Consider the following 22085-nt stretch of genomic DNA (forward strand, 5'->3'; position numbering starts at 1 on the left):
TAGGATCATCGATCGCCCGAAGACACCCAAACGACTTAGACCCCAAGGAGAAACCTTGCAACTAGGAAGAACCCAGTTTGCCTACCCACCATCCTAAACCAGGTCCTCACCTACATAACAGCTTCCAATCAAGTAGCACAGAAACCAGATTTGTCTCCATTTTGGGTTTACTTCATCAACATTAACCACAAAACAAAATAATCAGTGCGTTTGATGGCTGACACAAAGTACAACCTCTCCAACTGCCTTCCTCCTCGCCGCTTCGCCATGCATCGTATCCTCTTAGCCCCCCCTACTTTTGAGGACTCCGCCAACACATGGCCAACCACACCTCTAATGGTTATCCTTAGAGACTCAATCTATCCCGTCGCCTCAAGACTCCTATAAATTCTGCGCATCATTCATCTCCATCACCACACTACCTGGCAATCCATTTTCAGCCTTCCCTCTCACCCCACCATATACTCCCTCCACAGAAGCAGAGTCCTGAAACCCCTGATGCCATGTGTTCGGTCGACGAAGAGATTACCAAGGTGGAAGAAGTCACCACGCACGACTCCGGCCTCTGCTCTGCTGCCATGGTGAACGTTGCTCAGAAGGTGTGTCTCTCACCGTCGTCGTTTTCCCTTTGCTGATTCCTCCTGTACTCCCAGAAATCACTGGCCGATGGTTCTGTTGCAATGACAGCTATTGGCAGAGGCCATCGGGACGTTCTTCGTGGTGTTCGCAGGATGTGGGTCGGTGGTGGTGAACAAAATGTATGGATCGGTGACGTTCCCAGGAATATGCATCACATGGGGTCTGGTAGTGATGGTGATGGTCTACTCTGTCGGCCACATCTCCGGTGCTCATTTTAATCCTGCGGTCACCACCACGTTCACCATTCTCAAGCAGTTCCCTCTCAAGCAGGTCTTCTCCCATCTCCTCGAGTGTTTCTCATCTCTTTCCTTTATTTGACTGAGGATTTGTATGCATGCAGCTGCCTCTTTACATGGTAGCTCAGTTGGTAGGAGCCATCCTGGCAAGTGGGGCGGTGTACTTGTTGTTCGATCCAAAAGCAGAGCACTTCTACGGAACTACGCCGGTTGGATCAGCCGTGCAGTCCTTCGTCCTCGAGATCATCATATCTTTCCTCCTGATGTTCGTCATCTCTGGCGTGGCCACAGACACCAGAGCTGTAAGCGTATGTTTTCCTCCGTCGCATCTCGATTCCTCTGATCTTTTTCGATCATGTCTTGCAGATTGGGGAATTAGCAGGCATTGCTGTCGGATCCACAATTTTGTTGAATGTCCTCGTTGCCGGGTAACATCTTATTCTTCGGCTGCCTTTTTTATGTGCAGAGTTTTACTGAATCGAATCTGCATGCAAAGGACATAATATACATCTCACATTCATATGGTGTTCGATGTGATGAACAATGTATGACAGGCCGATATCAGGAGCGTCCATGAACCCTGCAAGAAGCATCGGACCGGCCATCGTCATGCGTAACTACAAGGCAATCTGGGCCTACGTTTTAGGACCAATGATAGGTACTCTGGCTGGGGGTTTTACTTACAATCTCGTTAGATACACAGACAAGCCGCTCCGAGAGATCACAAAGAGCAGCTCATTCCTCAAGAGCGTGTCTCGAAATCGTTAGAAGCATGGAACGAGCATGTTTCTGAGTTGGAGTACGATGTTTGAGATCGCCTTTCGATGTACAGCAACAGGAACAGGTAGGGGGGGAGATGATGTATACCTGGAAATTAAGCAGCCAGAGGAGGTGAAGCGATGAGAGGGAAGGAAGCAGGAAGCTTGATGAAGAGAAGAATCATTGCTGCATCTGTGTTGTGGACTTTCCTCATGAGATGCCGACCTTTTTGTTCCTCGAGTTGTGTCTTCTTTCATTCTTATATTACTGCTTGCAATCTATTGTTTAAGAAAAATCCCCCATTCTACTACGTGTGATTTAGCTTATATCTGAATTACATATGAACACCTAAAGGATCGTAGGAACCTAAGAGTCGTAACGACTGAGATATATATATATATATATTAGGCTTTTTTTTTTTTTGGTAAGTATATATATTAGGCTATTGAATCTGACAGAAATGAACATATCAAGTTTAGACGAAGAAAATGAAGGTTTAGTTAATTCACTAACAATCAAGGTTAGATCTTATAAATATATATATTAATTATTTAAGATATATATTTATAACATGTTATTTAGCTAGAAAGCCTCATTTGGTCTTTCCCTGTCTCTGTTTTGTGCATGACTTGATGCATACTAATGGGTGAATTCCACTCCCTGTTCAAGTCTTTCTTGTCTTGTCCTCTTATTTATCTAACAAGACAAAGCTAATTGAGTTGGAATCCTCATTGCGAAGTAGTACATGATGAGGGTAATAATTGCGATAAGACTCGCGTCCTCTTATTTATCTAACAAGACAAAGCTAATTGAGTTGGAATCCTCGTTGCGAAGTAGTACATGATGAGGGTAATAATTGCGATAAGACTCGCGTGACATCAGTTGTCCCGGATGACACCTCCCGCCTCTGTTGACCTGACGAGGCACCCGGTCAACGCGGATCTGAACGCCCACCGAGGCACATTAACACCCTGCTCAGGCTCGATCCACCACGTCACGCCAACGGCAATGTCAGACGCTACCAAAAGTACGATCCTGCTCCCTACGGGCAAGCACATCATACAATGGTAATCCTCATTATAAAAACTCTCGCGCTCCGAGAGAATAGGGGAGGGAGCAAAAGAAACCCCTGCGACTATCCACTAACTTGATCGTCGGAGGGGTCAGGTCGAGCTCCCCGACTCGACCTTTGTGCAGGTGCGAAGGCGGAGGTCGTCCACCAAAGGCACAGGCGGTGGTTCCCTCCCGGGGGAAACAGCGACCCCGTTCCGATCGGGACACCACGATCGGCCACCTCAGCAGTCTCGAGGAACGTCCCGAGGAGATCCCCCACCATCCGGACCCGAACCAAGTCGTGTCGGCCCCGAGGCCACGGCTTGAAGTTGTTTACACCAACAGTACATGAAACAAGTTAAGCTGCAAGACAACTATACCTGTTCATCGAGTGATAAAAAGCTTAATGCGTGTCATTATCTTGTTCTTAAGGCTTCAAGTTCTATGACATATTAATCTTCTTCTAAGAAGATGAGAGGAGATCATTAGATTTCATGACATCCAAAAGCATATCAAAGGCAACTTTTGTGGTCTTACACATATTATTAATGTCGATTCTAGTTAAAAAAAATCAATTGTAGTTATGTGGATTATGGAACATCGAACGCCTACTTACCTATATTATAATTATAATGTTTTCTTCTCCGATGATCGTACATCGATATGGATCTAAGCGTCGAATCTAAGTTACCTAGGGAACTCAATTCGTAGCCACTCACTACTGCCAGACACAGAAGAGATGGCGTGGGGGAAAGGACGGGAGAGAGAGAGAATATGTAAAGGAGCTTTAGGAGGACGGCCAAGGATCGGAATATATGTAGGAGGGTTCTACTTACCTGTTGGATTTTGAGACGATGAATGGACTGTGAGTTGAGGACCACTCTTTTCTCTCCATTCGGTGGAAACCAAAGTCCATTCTGGCTGGCGCATTATTCCTTTTTTTTTTAATTCTTTTTCCCTCTTTTCTTATCAGATTCCTGCAATTAACCCATTTAAAGAGTCATCCCATCATCCATATCTGATGAAGAATTGAGGATGTAGCGAGAGAGCGCAATAACAATAACAAGAAGAAGAAGAACAAGAAGAAGAAGGAAAAAGAGAGAGAGAGAGAGAGAGAGAGATGGGTTGCTATCCCATAGGCAAGATGGTGTCCAAAGCACTCCGGAAGTGCAAAGGTATTAGTTCTTGCTCTTTTTCTTGTGGTTTGCATGTATAATTAATTGTATGAAGTTAATGAATCAGACGTTACCAATGGCTGTTTCTTCCACAATTAATCGCTAGATGAGACGGCACTACATAGTTCCTTCCACAACTAATAAATATTATTTCACCTTAACATCCATCTCATTCATGTCAGGAAACTAATAACTCGACCACCATTTTGGAGGATTGTTTGTAGTGAGCAATTAGGATCAACAATTGCTTTCTTCTCCTTATTGTGTTCTATACTTTCGTTGCTAGGGAGAAAGAGGCGTGGAGTAGCCACCACCGTGGTGTACTCATCGCCGCCGACATACTCCCATGCCGCATCTCGGGCGAAGCACGTGACCTGGACCGACGACAGCCCTGCCGTGGTTATCATGCCATCAGAATCCAGAGTCTCAAAGCACCACTCTGAGGCTGTGATTCCTCCTCCGTCAACTCAGCCCGAGGAACAACGCTGGGTCCGGTTCGCCCATGGACCACACCACCCGGACGAGGTCCCTCATCATGGTCCTATCCCGTCCCGCACGCCCAAAGAATCCGTCCATGTCCGGTTTGATGTCGGACCCCGGTCCGGCCCCGACTTGCACGAGCTGGTTCCGCCCCACGGGTCAGGTTACCGGTACATGACGTCGCCGTTGCCGCCGAGATGGGAGGACGGCGAGCAGCGGAGGGACTACTTCGGCGGTGAATACCACTACTATCCTACCCCTATACGTGAAGGAATTTACCGCATTGCCACCGACGAGCATCGCCTCACCACCATATTTAGCGAGGAGAATCCCAATGCTTGCAGCATCGTCTGAGTTGGCGAGTAGCTTTAATTTGGTGGCGATTCCTTCCAGTTTGATGTGCTCAAGAATCTGATGCCTTTTGATGGTGGCCTCGGAATAGTTTGTTCGGTGGGCAGCAGCCGTCACATCCCGTGTTTGGAGCATTTTGTACGCCCATGTAATAAACGTAAGCAGGGCCTTTTTTTTTTTTTTGACGATTGGCTGTACCAAATGTTGGAAACGATACTTTAGGACAATTTTCTTTCCTTTTTTATTTTTCTTTTCTGAAATGGAATGCAAGACGCGATGAATGGATGGCTTGACAGGAGACTTCCTCTTCGGCCAAATCCAAATGAGAACCCATGTAATGCATATACAAATCAAAGGTAGGTTAGTAGTTCTATGGGTAGGCACTCACTTTACGAGGAAAAGCTTGCACACTGACATTTGTTTCCTCCGCCGCATCTTGTCCCAAAAATCTGTATTTCGGTAGCTGGCAATCATGTCGAGAAATAACTGCACAATAAGATCTTCTCTTCTTTGGCGATTAGGACCTCTTTCCTGTTTAACAGAAACTACGTTTATGTCTCTCTCTCTCTCTCTCCATGTTTTACAGATCAAAATGTAATATTTACAAAAGCTAAGCAGTGTTTATGGACTGTCTAAAAATAAATTTCTAATATCATCAATGTGTCAGAAACGCCAAGATAGATCTCATACCACGGTGGGTGTATACGAACAAAGCCACCAACTTCAAGTTCCACGCTCCCACAAATTCTTGAACTGAAAATAACTGTCCTTAGAGTTCCCTCTTTATGACATTTTGGAGAGTCATTCTCACCCTGCTGGCTCTGCAACAAAATATTATATAACATACCATACAGGATAAAATATTGTATGTACATATCACAGCTGTCTACGCATGATATATAATTTGATAAATAAGAGATGCTATAAATAAAAAGGACGGACGAAACTAGGGATGACAGCGGAATTATTTTGTCACAGCTGTCTCAGAATAGATTTGGACAATGGATGAAATCCGAATACTCTTAATCATTGCCATCCCTAAACAAAAGAATCCAGCAAGTTGTAAAGTAAACCTACTTGTCAGTGTTTCTGGCCAAAAGAACAGAGAGGAATTATTTTGTCTTCACACAACATCAGATTTCACTTAAGCAAATTAAAGTCATGCTGTCAATCGCCACGGAGATTTATAATACGCCAGCATCCTAGTCAACAAAGAAACAATCACTGGGTGTTTACTGCAGCCTAAGCTGTTCTGATTAACCTGTTTAGAACAGACACCAATAGTCTCCCATAAGAACAGAATCACACTAGCTATTATTAATTTTTCCTTTCTTTTCTTTGCAGGGGTAAATGCATTGTAGTCACACGATTAAACACTTCAAAAATTGTAAAACGAAAAGCTGACTTCCTTGGGAGCTTGGTTCCTGACAATTAACGAAGATCCTGATTAACAAAATTCTCTTTTAGATTTTCCAAATGACTAAAGGGGTATGATTCAATTCCGAGATCAAAATTCATCGAGGAGATTGAAAAGTTTTAGATAACAATGGCTACTTCGCATGATAGATATTTTTATCGACACTAAGTTAAAAAATTTCAACAATAAGTGTGGTGACAAGGGATTTGTAGAACCCCAACAAAATGATCCTACAGAGCCATAATCTTTCATGACCTTACAAAAAAGAATAAGAGCCCAGGAACAGCATAGTCTGACAAGAAAGCTACCAAATTTAAGAAATAAGGCATCAAGATATCAGCAGGAGTTCAGTGAATATTTCCTCACCTGAAATTAACTGTCTATAGCCAGGGCCTAGACAATTTAGCAAAATAATTATTTCAGGAGTAACAAAAGAACATCAGATGATCAGAACAAATCTATAAGAAAATAGAAAGTGAGACATTGTATAAATTGCACAAAATCAATAAGAAATAAGGTCGATGGATATTTGTGGTTGTTTGGAAGAGTCAGTCAGATTACCAAATTTATATACTTATTAGGAATGAACAAAGAAGGAAACGCAAAAAGAACGGGACCCATGTATTAAACCTTCAAAGAAGGCTTTAAAAACCTTTCAGTTACCATTGCACGGCGACCTTTTCATCATAAAAAATTATTCAAGTATGTTTCAGTTGCTAGCCCTTGGTAAAACTGGGTGGTATTTTGCGTGGCACAATTAACTTAAATCTTTTTATGGAGATGAGAAAAAATAAACGAGGAACATGAGAAGATGGATGATATATAGTGTAACAAGAAGCAACTAAGAAGAACACAATTGCAAAGGAGATTTGCCTTGAACCTAAGAAAGTCATTGTCGTTCTCTTGCCACGTGGACAAATTAAAGACTATTTCTAAACAGATAAACAATTTTCCAGAAATCTTGCTTGATCATGCCTCAAGCACATCCTACACCTTAGCGGTAATGAACTATTGACATTGGTTTTAAGAATATGATATAGTATATTGTTTTGCCTCCAAAATTTTTTATATAGAAAATGAAACGTAGCTGTCAATTTGCGAGATTTTTTTCTGGACAAAGTAAAACATTGGCTCTTCAACATTGTAATGGTGCATGGAAACTGAATGTATCCAAATTCATCAGGATCAAATATGGTAATAACAATAATAACAGAAGTTGGAAGTGTAGAAGAACAAAGATGCAGGAAAAAGGATCCAAACCTTGGTGCTTTCAGCAAGCAAGCAATGACAAACTGTCAGCTTTGCCTCCAAAATTCTTGACAAAATCTGTACTGTAATGCACCTTAAATCATCTGGAAAGATGGTTACCAATTTTTATAACTGAATCATAATGCACAGCATGAAGCAAAATTTAGGAAAAGACAAAATGATGATAGTTGAATAGCTGATGTTATTGCCATATTCTCATCTTTAAATGAGCATTTGTATATATAACAAAAAAAATAGGTAGTCAAAATAATTTAATATTTCTTACTTAGAGGGCTCTTCCCTCCTGTCTGTGACTGCTTTAAGAATTCGAAATGTCTATCCCTCTCAATCTGCATAACTTGCTGCAATCTCCCAAAATACCCAGATCTGTCAAAGATGGTCAGAACCAGGATAACTAAAAGATTTTTTTGTTTCAACATCAGACTTTGACCAAACATAACCAAATAAACTGCATAAATATGCTTACACTGCGTTCCTATTATTGGATAATGAAGGGCTACCAACTGATATATTAAAAGTTTCCTGAAATAGATCTCCCATTGTCTGTTGTTTGATATCTTCTATTGCAGGAGTTAAGCGGTTCTGATTGTGGTCCTAGACAAGAAAGAAAGTAGCAAAAACAATATATTATTTAATAATGACAAGAACTAACCAATCAAACATGTACCTCATCCTCGCTGGATGTTCCAGCTCCCATAAATTCAAGGGAATCTTCATTATCAAGAATTCTAGAACCCAACTGAGCAGCTTGTTTCCCCCCAGAATAATGTTTCTTTCTTTTTTTTGATCTGGAATTCTGGAGCAAGGATTGAACCAAAAGCTGATTTTAGAATTATTAAAAAAGATAGTCAGAAAACCAAGCATGTGAAGGATGCAGACCAAGTATGGAGCCCCAGCAGTTAGTCCATTCTTCCCCTCCAAACCTTCCAGCAGTTCAGCCATCAAAGGCAATGCACAAGCTAATTCATGAGTTACTGACTTGACAGGCAAATCTTGGTTGTCTTCCTCTATATAACTCAACAGCTCAGCCTTTGAATCCTCTAAGATTCTACTGTCATGGTCATTATGCTCTTTGAAGCTTTCAGATCCCTCCTGAGAAGATTCTTCATTTATGTCCATTGAACAAAATGAGGGAAGTTCTGCTGAGTGTAATTGTGCTCGAATAGAAAACTTAGGCTTGTCTCTGCTCCTACCACCTACAATAAAAATTAAGTTGAGTGTTTATTCAGCAGCTGCACAAGGAAAGAACACTATAAACTGGTAAATTCTGCATATCACACCCTCAACCATCAAATTGAAAATTAGTAATAGGTAATTCCTCTAACCTATTTCAAGATATAACTACCATAGAAACTTCATAATTACCAGAGGTGGTTCTTGGTATAAATGCAGGCATATTCCTCACCAAACAAAAAAGGTAAGAAAGACCTGGAAGTGGGTTCTGGAATCAATCTCCAAGGAGACCCTGACATGCAATCGACATCCTATGTTTTTGGCTTTAAATGCATAAAGCACATAAGAAGGTTCTCGAGAATACGGTATACAGTTTAGCTTAGAAAGGAACTCAGGTGTATTGCTACTACGTCTAAAATATGAGTGAGTTGGTTTGCTTGAAATAGAGAACACACTGGACACTTTCAGCTAACCTGCCTCTTATTTAGAAAATCAACAGAGCCCAGGCCTAATCAACATTATCAAGTCATTCCCATTAATGTTGGGCACACTATAGTGCAAAAGCCAAAAATTTGAAGCCCACATGGAGAACAAATTTGAATAATAGAACTGGTTGTAAACGTGGTGCAGTCTCTCTTAAATTACACAAAATTTCTAGCTAAGTGAGATTCAGATAAATTGTCTCAAAACATATAATGCTAGTTAAATGATAGGAAGATGTATCTTATTTAGTATGGCCTACCAAATCCACATGCCAATAAAGAAATCCTACAGAAGGGGAGAATTAAGTTATACTACAGGGAGCAATTATACAAAATGTAACATCAAGTTATCTTGTATACAATAGCTTCTAAATTTTAGTCAAGAAGCCTATTAAATCTAATGAAACAAATACACTCCAAGGAAATATCACTCTTTGCCTTTGTATTGAAATATCACTCCAAGGAAATCTTTTTAGACATTCAAAATGATATATTTGTTTGGAACATTTAATAATTGAAGAAAAATGAGACACCTAAGTTTATCAAAGGAAAGGACGTATGTACTTTTATAACTTTTCTTTGCTTCAGAGAAATGACTGATGAATGAGGAACTGCACGCTTTCTTACATAAACAATTTAACTCATTTGCTTCCTCGTTAATTGCAGAACATGTGCACTCTCCCTTGTGATTGTTGTTTGCAGAATGAAAAGGGCCTCTTTGAAATTTGTAAGCAGCAGAGGCAACTGATAACTTTGTTGGTGCCATGTCATCCTGAAAAAAAAAATTGAATTAAGAGAATGAAGAAACCATATTCTTAAAAAACATTTTAAGGTAATCTAATATCAAAATCCAATTTTAAGTAAAAAATGTTGAAAGATTAAAAAGAAAATTGAGGTAAGGTAATTCAATAAAAAGCAGAAATAGTCACAGTAACATGTCCAGTGCTGTCAACATATCACATATATGATATCCAGTAGGAAAGTGAACTTTTTATATAAAAGTGCTATTTTTGAAACTCAGATTCCAAAAATTGGGAATTGAACCCCATATTATATCACACAGATGATGTTGGAGTGACAGCACTGGCTCTACCTCATCAGAAATAGATTCACAGCTAGAATCAGTGTGATGCTGTCCTCTTGGATGTGATTCCAAGGACTCATGGTCATCATGATGGACCCCGTGACTTTCTTTCTCAAACTTAGATGAGCAAAGCTCCAACTTCTGGAAAAACCAATTGCATCACAGAATATTCACATGAGATCCTGAGTGTTGGTTCATGTGAAGTGAAAGATAATCAAAAGTATCATGTGTCACTTGACAAAGAGGATTTATCAGTTCAGTTAAATCAGTAGCACCTTGAAGCCACTCTTAGAGAAAAAATTTAGTGGCTTATCTCACTTTTGCATGTCAAAGGGATAATAGATCATAGTGATTACTGCACTTATTTCATATGAAGCTGATAAACAACACGATAGATCAAGGCAATTATATTTTATATTCTTCAACATAATGATTTCATCAACCAAGGAATGAAAAGTTGTGGCCACTTTATCTTAGAATTTGGAGGCAGCTCTAAAGGCACAGTCTCACCAAGAAGCATGCTGCATAATTAAGTGTAAATGTTCCTATGCAATGGGCAAAAACATTCTATTAATTCCTCTTAAAACTCTTTAAAGGAGTACAGAATAAAAATAATTTAAAGCTAACATATTATGATTTTTAAAGATTATGGCAACTAAGGCATAAACTATATCAGTGCCAAAAAACCAAAAACATAATGGTAGTGTTTTTTATGAGAAAATCCTTAGATTCAACAAAAAGATAAGCACATCAATGAAACTATGGTTAGTGCAAACTAACATTACTAAAAATGTAGTATACGAATAACAAAACCTACAAATATGTAGCTAAATCCTTTTTCCCCCCAAACATTCAGTGCATAAACAAGTTTAAGACAAACAACAAATAATTGGCTTTCAACTTTCTTATATATCGAATGCCATAATTGTTATCTTTTTGACATGCATTATTTGGACTAAAACCGCAAAAGGAAAAAGATATGCCATCCAGGTCACACAGTTACTGTGGATGAAACATAATTATGAAAAAAAGTACTTGATGAGAAAGAAGAAAAAGCTGGTCACCCAACTAGTGCAACCTGAGTGCACGACAGAAGTTGTCAAAAGATGACAACCTGATGAAGCAAATCTTTTGCCACATATTCTTGAAATGCAAATGTGATAGTCTTCATAGGGTATTATTGTGATTTACAACATTTCTGAGCAGTATGAAGCCAACAAGGAAAGCTTTTTTTGCTGAATGTTTCAAAACTGAACCTGCGGGATTTGCCATGTACTTTTGGTTTTTTAGCAGCTATACAGAAATCCTGTCTATCACATACATAAATCTTTTGGATCTCACTTACAAGGATACTCTTCAATCATTACTACATCAGAAATGTGCATGACATAGACAACAAGTGTCCAAGTATTAGGACTATAGTGTGAAACATGTGAACCAGTGGCATGCTTGGTAGAAACAAATAACGACTTTGGTGCCCTATCACCACAGAAAATTAAGACAAACAAATTGACATATGGAGGTTCCTTCACTCAACAATATATACCTCCGCTGGCCATTACTTATCATTAATTCTTAGCAGGTTCTCTCCTACAACAAAAGCTAGAGAAACAATTGATTGCAAGAAAACTCAACAAGCCGTTTCTACAACCCTAAAGAAATAGGTTCCGGAGATGCAAGGAACAGTTCTGCATGAGAAATACTTCAAGAAGAAAAGTCGATGAGGCATTTGTCAGCCTAACTTGAAACTTGTTTAATATCAAACGACAGGGAGTTACCTTCACCCGATGCGAATGGTAGAGGGATTGGCGACTGGTGGAGCAGTCGAGGTCGTAGGCGACCTTATCCGACTCGTCTTCATCTAATCAATGAAATAGGCAGAAAGTCATCGGAATCATAAGAAAAAGACATGAAGAATAGGGGGCTGTGAGCGACGAGGATCCATTGTCGGGGGTGGGGTGAGATGAATATACGAGTACCTGAGAGGCTCTGATCGGAATCTTTATCCCCCATTTTCTTTCTCTTCTGCGAGGGAAAAGAAAGGAAGATTAGAAGGGGAAGGAAGAATAGAGATCGGAGGGAGGAAGGCGACGGGGAGTTGTCACCTCGGAAGTGTATTGCCGCCACATTCGGAGTGCGGAGTCGAGCTGCGGTGGACGGAGGGATCGTGGGAACCCTCTAGTATGGGCACAAACCGTAAAGATGCGTGCTTCCTGGACGGTCATGATTAATTCCAGCAAGAGGAGCCCGTGGGATCATCGACGGTTGCCTTGACTTCCATACCGCCCATGCGATTGGTAGAACAGGAGGATCCAGCGGGACCCACAGTAATTTTTCATCGTACGAGCGGAGGAGATTTGTTCCGCCTTTGTGGCAAGATAACATATTTTACTTCCACCGACGCTCTGAAATAGTTCCCTTTTTTTTCTTAATAATGTTGGTAATGGATTCAACGTATATATATATATATGAAAAAGTAAAGAAACCAAGCAACTGTTGGATATGACTAAAACAAGAAACGGAAATAGATACAAGACAATAGCATATTGGAAATGACAAAAAGATCTCCATGTCCAGTCTAACAAATTGTAGAATGACTTGTTTTTTTAGTGTCAAGTGAGATCGAATAATTACTGATACAGTTATAGGAGGGCGGTTCTCCCTTCAAAGAGCTCTGTGGACGGTATCGACAACAGAAAAAATAACCTGACAGATATTACCCACAAAGCAGGCATTAAGTAACGAACACAGAACCATGCTAATAATTAATACGTTACAACACAGAATCAAATAGATGCGACTGGCATCTTCAAATATTGCTTGGCGTACAACCTGATCAAGTTCCAGTCACCTCAAGGCTGGAATCGGGCATGTGAATTTTGTAGCACCCTTGGGACAAATGCGTTCGCGGCTGTAATCAACTCTGAGCATTCATGGCATTAGGCATGCAGTTCCTCGACCTTGTTAGACAACCCATCAACTGTCTCGTCTGTATGCTTAGGAATTGGCTCTTCCTGAAACACCAACATAAGAAAATATCACTACTTGCAACTCTTTCCTGGCAAACAGATTGTTTCTCCTGATAGCATCTCAGAGACATTGCTTAGGGCAAAAAAAATATCAGCAACACTTCAAAGTCAATCTAGAAATAGGTCCAAAAAGTCATGTAAAACCAAAATATTCCAGGAATCCAAATTAATAATGTCAGTGAATTTGAGTTGGCAAAGTAACCCAACTTAGGCACATTATTAATCAAGATGGAGAACTATTAGTTGACATACGTTACATTGACCATATCATAAATAGCCTTATTTTGCTTATCCAATAATTGTTTCTGTTCAACTATAAAATACAAACCTGTGGTTTAATTTTCAATGCATTAATAGGCAGAGGAAATACTTTATTTTGGATCCATTTAATAAAAATGTGAGTCCAGAAATTATTGCTTAAAAATACATGAATCACCAACTGACATGATGTGTTTTTAATAAGAACTCTATGAAAAATCAATATCCGTCAAAACGTTATAAATTAGAAAAACCAAAGTTGTTATTTTTTTACCCACTTACCTCTGTGTCCCTATTTCCATTGGCGACTATGCATTTGGATGCACTAATACTAGCGCTCTTCAGCAAATTACGAGTGCTGCTATTTGGTTTGATTGAACCATTTTCTGTGGCTGATACATGGTCTGATACTCCCTGCTGCAACCTTAGAGGGCTTTGTAAAGTAGTTCTAGCAACAGATTCTGAAGTCCTTATCTCACAATCATTATTCTGGTCTCCAGTTTCAACTTTTGTTGCACAGACCCTCTCCCTGTCACAAGTGATAAGATACATGTTCACAAACTAAGATACAAATCAAATCTGGATGCACCATTTTGCTATATATAGAAACAGCCAAGATAGGTTAGCTCATTTGACCAGTAAGTCAGTTAATATCCATGCAATAAACAACGGAATAAACTCATCAAAATTACCTAGGCAAAGATGCATGCTGCCGCTGTAGAGGCGTACTTCTTTCACCCTTGCCATAGTGCTCTTCAAGATGTGCAAATTGTCTCTTAAAACGGTCAACTCCACTGTTCATTGGATATTCACAAAATGTAAGCTGTCAGCAAATCAAAGTGATTCTTAAACATGTCAATTAAAACAGAGGAATCAAAGATGAATAAAATTACCTGTTACCGCATATAGAAATTATAAAAAACAATTGGCATGTCAGTGGACATGACTTGTCTTAATATGAATGTATAAAAAGGATAATTTGATTAGTTGGGAAAGATTCACCACCCCTAAGAACTTGGGAGGGTTGGGGTTAAGGGACCTTAAGACTAGCTATATGTGTTAAAAGGTTAATTCCTGCCATTAACAATGAGAAGAAACTTTGGATTCAGGTCCTCATTTCTAGATTTGGAAGATGCATCCTTGCAATACTTATCACAAGGGTAAAGGGCCTTGGGCCAAAAGGAACCTGCTTAATATTATCGAGTCCCGGAGAGGGTCTTAGGAAGTTTCTTAGCCATGGTCACTCTACTACCACTTGGAAGGACCCATGGGTTTTCAGTATCCCCATAGACACGTGACCTACCTATGTCAATGTGGATGAAATGATGAGGCTCAACAGGGTGGCTGATTTATTGAAGGACAACAATAGAATGAACTGTTGAATGTGATGTTCCACCCTCGACTAGCAGTGTCTACCATTATGTGAAACAGAAGGGTCATGAGGAAAGAGGGATGGCCAAGTTGGAAGCCACTATAGAAACTGAGTTTTCCTCCTCCGGTCAAATTATTTATTTGGAAGCTTTTTTGGAATAGGCTGTCATCTTCTGAATGGTTTTCCAAGATTTACCACTTTCCGATTGTGTTTGCCTGTTTGTAAGTTGAATCAAAACTCAATCAAACCCATGCTGTTGTTTGAATGCCACAAGGCTAAGGACACTCAGATTTGGTAGAGAAGAGGTCAGTGAACTCAGGAAGAAGAAAGCTTGGCAGTTGCACAGCCTTATAGCCAACTCCATCTGGATGCTTTGGCTTAACAGGAGTGACTCGCTCTTCTGCAACCACCTGAGCTGCCCCTCCTCCCTTTGGTGTAGAGGTGCGGCCCGTACTAATGACTACTGTGGTAATAAGGATATATCTAAGGGCAATCCCAGAGGAACAAATGCTCCAAGTATTCTGGATGAGGATGACGGTGAGTACACTATTGACTGTGATGGATCATTTAGTCAATTCTCTTCTCTTGCAGGTGTGGGATATGTTGCAAAGGACAGGAGAGGGGAAATTATGGCTGTTGGGTGTGCTAGATGCAATGTGGACAACTCCAAGCAAGTGTGATGCACGGCGAAATTAGAAGGATTAGTGAAGAGAGAGGGGATGGAAACGTGTACTCATTAGGATTGACTAATTTTGCAGGTAGTCGAACTGTTTGCAAGGAGCTAATTTTGTTCCTTGGAACCTGCAGTATATGCTAGCAGATATCTGTTGATTAGGAAAAGAAGATGATGTTTTGAAACTGTTATATTAGAAGGAATGTGTGAATGTAGTAGGTCATAATGTAGCTACTTTTGGTCACCTTCATGAGTCGGCTCACTCCTGGGGAGTGGATTTTAACAGTTTTTTCTACTCAGGCCTGTTTGGCCTCATGAGGGGAAGCTAATGAAGTAGTTTACTGTTTTTGTTTTAAAAAAATACCAATTTGTATGTGAGAGTTGGTTTTTTATATTTTCTGATATCTTATCATGATGAATAAAAATAAATAAAGAATTCATTTGAGTGCATTTTGTTTCAGACAACTTAAGCTTTTGCAAATTTATCATTAAATATGACATGTAGGTACCACATGCAAGTGTCAATACATACACCTATATCTGAGGTTGGCAGAGAAAGTCAATCAAAAACTGTCCTACTACAGCCACTTAAAAGGGTACTAATACATTACAGAGCAAGCTGTGACAGTCTGTAAAGCTTGAATTTGGATTTTTCAGATTTCTGATGATTAATAGGAAGAACTTGCCACACGCAAACAAATCTCATGATAGTTAGGTCCTTGGAGAAACAAACTGAACTTAAAAAGCCTAGAAAAATCTGAATCCTGTTGTGCTAAAGTTACTTAACAAAGAACCACTTATACGTATATTAAAGCTTCTGTAGTCTAGAAAGTTAGTTCAAATACCATAACATTAAAACAATCTAAAAAATTGCAAATATGAAGATTCTGGCAAAAAATTGATGTATTTGGCATCATTTTTTTTACAAAATTAGATGTATTTGGCATATCTTTAATGTGTCACATACCCAGTATTAGTATCCATCCCCCAAAGCTATCTGACAACTGTTAACATAGATAAAGATTCCAGAAAATAAACTCAGAACGGGAGAAACCAGTCAATACAGCTGGCATAGACCTCAAAGAGGCACACAAAATTGGAAATCAGACTCCGCATGCAAATCTTCACAAGGAAAACAAGTGTCACATAATACCTTTCACCAAAGTACTTTATATTTTCAAGATCTTCGTCCAAGTATGAGATAATACCAAATCCACATCAAATTAGCTGCTTGAAACATTAAGATCAATTCCTCAAATTATAGCTCAGGAAGATCTTCAAGGCAAAACATATAACTGGATCCTTGACATCAAGATCACTGTCACCTCCTCAAATAATACCATAACTTTGTGGGTTTCATTCTGAGTATTAGTTCTTGCAAAGACAAATGTCTCCATTTAACATCGAGATCATCATCACTTCACCAAATTGTTCTTTCTAATTTGTTCAAACCCCCAATGTAAGGTGCACACTAATCCAATCCAATATCTATTTAGCAGCAAACCTAATGCAAATCATGACAAACACTCATGTAACAATGTGATCAAAGATCCTCACAATAACAATAAAATGACATTGATCACTGCAATTACTTGCACGATTACTGCCAAATGTAAAATCTATAGTTGATTGCAATATCCAGATTATATTGCTCAATATATTAACAGTTACATGTTTATTCAGGTTTCAGTCTAGAATAGCTTAGTTTAACCCTTCCCCTCCACAAAAGGTGTTAAGTTACAACTTGCAGCTCAACTTAGTAATTGTTTCATGTGTAGATTCAAAATTAATCAGCATTTGATTCACTTCAACAGAGACATCTAAGCTGCATCTCAGTTGATGATTCACAAAAAATTGATGATTTTGCAGGTATTAAGATGCTCAATCATTAACTCAGCTTAAATCAAGGACTACATGGAGTTTTGTTGACAAGGAAAAGCTAATAAAAATCGCACCTGGGGTACAGGAAGCTAGTCTGTTCTCCACCTCGAAGATATTCCTGCAGCATCTGAGGATGGTATTCCAGAATCTGTTTGCTTCTCAAAAAGGAAACCATTACAAGTTAAACATGGAGCAACTGTAAAGTAAAGATGGCAATAAAGATTTATCAGACTATGGTAACATACCTCTCTATAAATTAATTCTCTTACATCATCTTTTGCCAATTTCCTCCTTTCAAACTCAAATTCAAGTTTGGAGATAGGTTGTGTTGATGGTTCACGATCCACATTTGCTAGACCCCGGAAGTATGGATCTGCTAAAGCCTGAAACATACCAACACTAATATCATATTAAATCTGTGTTCTTAGCATTGTTAATTGGTTGAAAGAAAAGGTATAAGTTGCTGCTTTTTACTTCTTCTGCCATTGGTCTATCTTTTGGATCAAATGCTAGTAGACGCTCCAATAGATGTAATGCCAATGGATCTACATTTGGAAACTTGTGCGAGAAAGGAACTGGTGATTTTCTCCGCATGCTATTAAGATATCTTTTTGCTTTTTCATTTCGAATCTAAGATATAATTAAAGGAAGAAAAGATAATGCATGAGCCCAAAGACAGCTGAACCAAAATTATGCAGTGTAACATATAAAATGATTCAGGAAAACAGCTAAAACATGCAAGCTCACATTGTGCTATGGAAAGCCACATGTAATATTGTTACTTATCTGCTCCAAAATTTTAAGCAGCCAATGTGAAGTCTTACTATGAAGTTCAATCCCGCTCAAAAATCAAACTGAAATTTATTTGCACAAAATCTCTTCAAGGACATTTATTGTAGTACTTTCTTTCCAAGCCAAAGACTAGATTCAAGAAAATAACTAAGAAGCAAATATGTGCGGCATCGTGATAGGGACATCCAAATGCAGATGAAATGTTCTATTCTTTCCAGTAAATATTGATCAAGAAAGCTGAACACTGCTTTTCCACGAAGTTCCAGTCTTATTTGAATATAAACTAATAAATAATTTACCTACCATTACTTGAGATCAACAATTACGCGCTTCTCTATAATCCAAAACTTTGAAAGATCAGGAGTTCATCATCATGAGAAAAATATTTAGTAAATATGCTACAGGATTATCAAGGTTGTAGGTTACAATTAATCATCTCATTGACCTTACACTCTAATAATACAAACACTATGAGCTCAACTCTTTGCATAACTGAACTAGTGGCTTACAAGTCGAGCACTAGAATGATTACAATTACCAAATACTAGTGTCTTTCCTCTTTTTGTCAACTCTTCATTTTCTCTCATTCCACATATCCCTCAGCATTCAACATCAAATGATAGTAGGATACCATAGTTAAGTTTTACAAAGCAGCCTAATTGAAAATATGATTTGGGATAAATGTTAGATAGAATCGTATGTAAAAAAGGAAGCCAAGCATTTTATTATCAAGATTGATCTTTAAAAGAAAGTGCAAAAGCTCCATCAAGACCGGGTCTTGGAACGATCAATGTTCACAATCTTACCCCCACAAGGGGTAAGACTTTTCATTACTAGAAACCCAGTTACTTGTTTAGACAATATGTTCAATAAGAAATATTTATAGCAATCACAGTGCATTACTGAGGGAGAGAATAGAAACTAATGTAGAGAGTCTAGAGACAGAGATGTTGATCAAACCCTAGCAATGGTTTCGGCAGAAGGTGTGCCAAGTAGATCAGTCATGATGTCCAACTGATGGACCACATTCTTTCCAGGAAACAACGGTTTCCCAGTTAGCATTTCTGCAAATATACAGCCAATGCTCCAAATATCAATTGCTGGTGTGTACTGCAAAAAAAAGCAAAGTATAACAGGTCAATCATCTTAAGTGTGTACAATCTAGTGAAGCATAAAACTAAAAGTTTAGTTTGCTGATGATCAGCAATAAATCATAGGAAAGGTATAAAGTTTTAGATATGCATTTCATAGATAATAAAAATCATAATTTATAGGATTAAGGGACATTAGCATAAGTGGCACAGTTCGCTGATTTGTTATATAATATATATATGCAAAGAGATGCAAGATACACTAAAATAAACTCGAGATAGTATGTTGCACTATTCTTAGTAAAGATGACTCAAAAAGAGAAAAAAAAAGTAACAATAAAAGCAGAAAAAACCCTGACAGCAAGAACAAAAATTCGTCAACATATTCTTATAATCTTACAAACTTACATTAACAATAACATGCAACTGCTGATGATAAAATGCATAACAAAGAATTTTTATAGTTAGACCTCAAAAAGATGTCACAATTAGGTAAAACTATGTTTGTTCAGGTGAATTACTCAATGCTCTAAAAGAGAAAAGTCTTACTTTGGAGAAAAAAGAACCACATAGTTCTGGGGCACGATACCATCTAGTCGCTACATAATCCTGGAAAGAGAAAAAAACATAGACAATGAACTCTAAGATTACAATCAACAAACTCTAAGGACACATGCAGACAACACAAATGTGTTGAAGAAGCAAAAAAGCACAAAGAATCAATTACCAAAACAGCAGACAACCAAGGACTAAAGTGTACAGTCAGACAGAGTACATACAGTCCAAAAAATAGCTGATGGAGCATCATTAAATGATGCACGAGCAAGTCCAAAGTCGCAAATTTTCAATTTACAGTCCGCATTAGCAAGTATGTTCTTGGGCTTTAAATCACGGTGGAATACGTTTGCTGCAATATGCCAAATAATTCATTGCATTGATATTATGGCATTAAATGGAGAGCTATGTATGATAGTCAAGATAAAGAAAAGAAAAAAAAGGGTACCTGTATGGATATACTTTAAAGCTCGAAGAAGCTGGTACAAGAAGAACTGATAATGTTCTGGAGTGAGATCATCATTGGCCTTAATAACTTGGTGAAGGTCTGACTCCATTAGCTCGAAAACAACATAAATGTCTTTAAATTCTCTCCTAGATGGTGGAAGCATTATATGCTTTATTTCAACAATATCAGGATGTCGTAGCAACCGGAGCAACTTGATCTCCCGAAGGATGCGAGTGGCATCGGAGACATGCTCAAAGACATCGTTGATCTTCTTAATGGCAACCCTCTCTCCTGCGTGGGTGTCAACAGCAGCAGCGACCACCCCATAGCTTCCCTTGCCGATAACCTCTTGAATCTGATATTGGCTGGCTTCACCATACTCAGTGAAGAACTCGGTGTCAAGCATGCTCTGCGTGGTTCACAATTTAATTAAGGTAAATCTGGACAATTATATATGGCAATGATCAAAGAGAAACGACAAGTATACTCAGTAAAATCGGATCTTCCTCGCCACGCAATGAATCCCAAACTAAGGGCACCGTATCAGACACTTGGAATGTTTGGAATGAAAAGGTTACGAAAGAAGAAAGCAAATATTAGACTTATTTTAGGATTTTAATTTCTTTTTTCTTTCTGGTGAAATAGTTTGTGGGGAAACCAGCCTCGGACCAGATAAGATGTCTGGTAGACAGGTTATGAATCGAAATGAAAAGAGCCTCGCGCTTTTGATTGCAACAATAGGAATACCCAAATGATCTATTTTCTTGAAAACAAGAGGAGCTAATAATTACAAATATGCTTCTTCGTCAACCACAAACTAAGATCGAGGGGCGATAAGATCAAATATTCTTATTCGAAACAAGCGATGTTGGCGGTGTCAACCCAAGATTCCGCCAAAAGAAATCGCTATAAACTTCATAGCTTTTGGATCGGAAGGGGACGGGAAGCGAACCTTCTTGTAGGGTTGTCCGATCGGCGGCATCTTGAAGCGCTTGGGGACTCGGATGTACGGAAGACCGATGAGGTCCAAGTCCTCGACGATCCGGAGCTGGTCGTCCTCCTCCACCTCGCCCGATTCGTCGTAGGCGGAATCGTCGGTCGAGAGAGTGGAGGAGGCAGCGGTGGAGGAACGGTGCGAGCGGCGTTGGAACCAGCGACGGACGCCGTCCACGAGAGCTCCTCCCCCCATATAAAGGCCGGCGTCAGCGGCGTCGATGGAGAAGCTTAGGCTACGGTGGCGGCGGATCGAAGCAGCAACGAACGACTGCCCCCTCTCTGTGTCTGTCTCCGCCCCCCACCCTAACCCTCGTTCATCTCGCTTCCCATTCACCGAGTGCTGTCTGCGCAATGGATCTACCACCGAGGGAGGCCAGAGACTCACTAGTCGTGTAAATATGTTGAATCTGTGGGGATAATTTAACGCAATGTTGCCATATTTCTATAATTTCATACGTTTCCTAATAATATTATAAATCTTAAAGTATAGAAAGAGAACAATTTCTTTCCTATTAAGAAACTATAAAATATGCCTCACATATTTCCTACTGAATATGACTCTTAATTGAATATGGAATATATTTTCTCTCTCTATGTATACATATATATATATATATATAATCCATGTGCTTTAGAAAAAAATGTTATTGAAATAAAATTTTAAACGTATAAAAAAGAAACATAGAAAAAAGATTTTGATTAAATAAATATCAAATTTTTGACTTGTGTTGTTTAAGAAAATAAATATAAAAAATCCGTGTTGACTAAATTAAATTTAAATGTCAAAAGAGTAGATATAATTGTCATTCAATTCAATGGATTAGTTCATTTTTTATTTATAATTTTATGCTAAATTTAATTAAAAAATAAAA

The 22085-nt window shown here is 39.0% G+C and overlaps 4 protein-coding genes across 9 annotated transcripts; 2 read left to right on the forward strand and 2 right to left on the reverse strand.

Moving 5' to 3' along the window:
* The first annotated feature begins 419 nt into the window (after nucleotides 1–419).
* On the forward strand, nucleotides 420–1940 carry LOC135594175 (probable aquaporin NIP-type). The gene is made up of 5 exons (XM_065084588.1): nucleotides 420–599; nucleotides 688–909; nucleotides 980–1177; nucleotides 1242–1303; nucleotides 1430–1940. Exons 1-5 carry the CDS (start codon nucleotides 504–506, stop codon nucleotides 1641–1643), a joined length of 792 nt encoding a protein of 263 aa, XP_064940660.1. The 5' UTR covers nucleotides 420–503; the 3' UTR covers nucleotides 1644–1940.
* Nucleotides 1941–3586: 1646 nt separating this feature from the next.
* Nucleotides 3587–4937, forward strand: LOC135592263 (uncharacterized). The gene is made up of 2 exons (XM_065081622.1): nucleotides 3587–3862; nucleotides 4149–4937. The coding sequence occupies exons 1-2, from the start codon at nucleotides 3808–3810 to the stop codon at nucleotides 4694–4696; spliced, it is 603 nt and encodes a 200-aa protein (XP_064937694.1). The 5' UTR covers nucleotides 3587–3807; the 3' UTR covers nucleotides 4697–4937.
* Nucleotides 4938–5015: 78 nt separating this feature from the next.
* On the reverse strand, nucleotides 5016–12358 carry LOC103996600 (uncharacterized). Of its 5 annotated transcripts, none has more exons than XM_009417533.3 (11): nucleotides 12224–12358; nucleotides 12098–12143; nucleotides 11897–11979; nucleotides 9662–9806; nucleotides 8259–8575; nucleotides 8047–8175; nucleotides 7846–7973; nucleotides 7645–7745; nucleotides 7371–7462; nucleotides 5384–5514; nucleotides 5080–5224 (listed from the first exon to the last, which is right to left on the reverse strand). In XM_009417533.3, exons 1-11 carry the CDS (start codon nucleotides 12341–12343, stop codon nucleotides 5164–5166), a joined length of 1353 nt encoding a protein of 450 aa, XP_009415808.2. In that variant the 5' UTR covers nucleotides 12344–12358; the 3' UTR covers nucleotides 5080–5163. The 5 variants fall into 5 exon arrangements, with proteins under 5 accessions (XP_064937693.1, XP_009415808.2, XP_009415806.2 ...); XM_009417531.3 differs by having other exon boundaries at nucleotides 9599–9806; XM_065081620.1 differs by having other exon boundaries at nucleotides 5172–5514; nucleotides 9599–9806.
* Nucleotides 12359–12704: 346 nt separating this feature from the next.
* On the reverse strand, nucleotides 12705–21610 carry LOC135592264 (mitogen-activated protein kinase 9-like). Of its 2 annotated transcripts, XM_065081623.1 has the most exons (11): nucleotides 21170–21605; nucleotides 20218–20626; nucleotides 19994–20121; nucleotides 19764–19823; nucleotides 19084–19233; nucleotides 17806–17961; nucleotides 17577–17714; nucleotides 17406–17479; nucleotides 14098–14199; nucleotides 13688–13934; nucleotides 12705–13132 (listed from the first exon to the last, which is right to left on the reverse strand). In XM_065081623.1, the coding sequence occupies exons 1-11, from the start codon at nucleotides 21404–21406 to the stop codon at nucleotides 13058–13060; spliced, it is 1776 nt and encodes a 591-aa protein (XP_064937695.1). In that variant the 5' UTR covers nucleotides 21407–21605; the 3' UTR covers nucleotides 12705–13057. The 2 variants fall into 2 exon arrangements, with proteins under 2 accessions (XP_064937695.1, XP_064937696.1); XM_065081624.1 differs by lacking the exon at nucleotides 17806–17961 and having other exon boundaries at nucleotides 21170–21610.
* Nucleotides 21611–22085: the final 475 nt, after the last annotated feature.

The sequence above is a fragment of the Musa acuminata genome, chromosome BXJ1-9 (assembly GCF_036884655.1).
Source record: "Musa acuminata AAA Group cultivar baxijiao chromosome BXJ1-9, Cavendish_Baxijiao_AAA, whole genome shotgun sequence".
Lineage (NCBI taxonomy): Eukaryota > Viridiplantae > Streptophyta > Magnoliopsida > Zingiberales > Musaceae > Musa > Musa acuminata.

Coding starts and splice junctions, on each gene's coding strand:
- LOC135592264 (XM_065081623.1), bottom strand. CDS start 21,406: ATGGGGGGAGGAGCTCTCGTGGACGGCGTCCGTCGCTGGTTCCAACGC. Junction 20,122..20,217: donor TTTAAAGTATATCCATACAG/GTACCCTTTTTT, acceptor GGCATATTGCAG/CAAACGTATTCCACCGTGAT. Junction 13,935..14,097: donor CAGCATGCATCTTTGCCTAG/GTAATTTTGATG, acceptor CACTTGTGACAG/GGAGAGGGTCTGTGCAACAA.
- LOC135592263 (XM_065081622.1), top strand. CDS start 3,808: ATGGGTTGCTATCCCATAGGCAAGATGGTGTCCAAAGCACTCCGGAAG. Junction 3,863..4,148: donor AGCACTCCGGAAGTGCAAAG/GTATTAGTTCTT, acceptor TTTCGTTGCTAG/GGAGAAAGAGGCGTGGAGTA.
- LOC135594175 (XM_065084588.1), top strand. CDS start 504: ATGTGTTCGGTCGACGAAGAGATTACCAAGGTGGAAGAAGTCACCACG. Junction 910..979: donor AGCAGTTCCCTCTCAAGCAG/GTCTTCTCCCAT, acceptor GTATGCATGCAG/CTGCCTCTTTACATGGTAGC. Junction 1,178..1,241: donor TGGCCACAGACACCAGAGCT/GTAAGCGTATGT, acceptor CATGTCTTGCAG/ATTGGGGAATTAGCAGGCAT.
- LOC103996600 (XM_009417531.3), bottom strand. CDS start 12,343: ATGACCGTCCAGGAAGCACGCATCTTTACGGTTTGTGCCCATACTAGA. Junction 12,144..12,223: donor GGCGGCAATACACTTCCGAG/GTGACAACTCCC, acceptor TTTCCCTCGCAG/AAGAGAAAGAAAATGGGGGA. Junction 11,980..12,097: donor TTCCGATCAGAGCCTCTCAG/GTACTCGTATAT, acceptor TTCATTGATTAG/ATGAAGACGAGTCGGATAAG.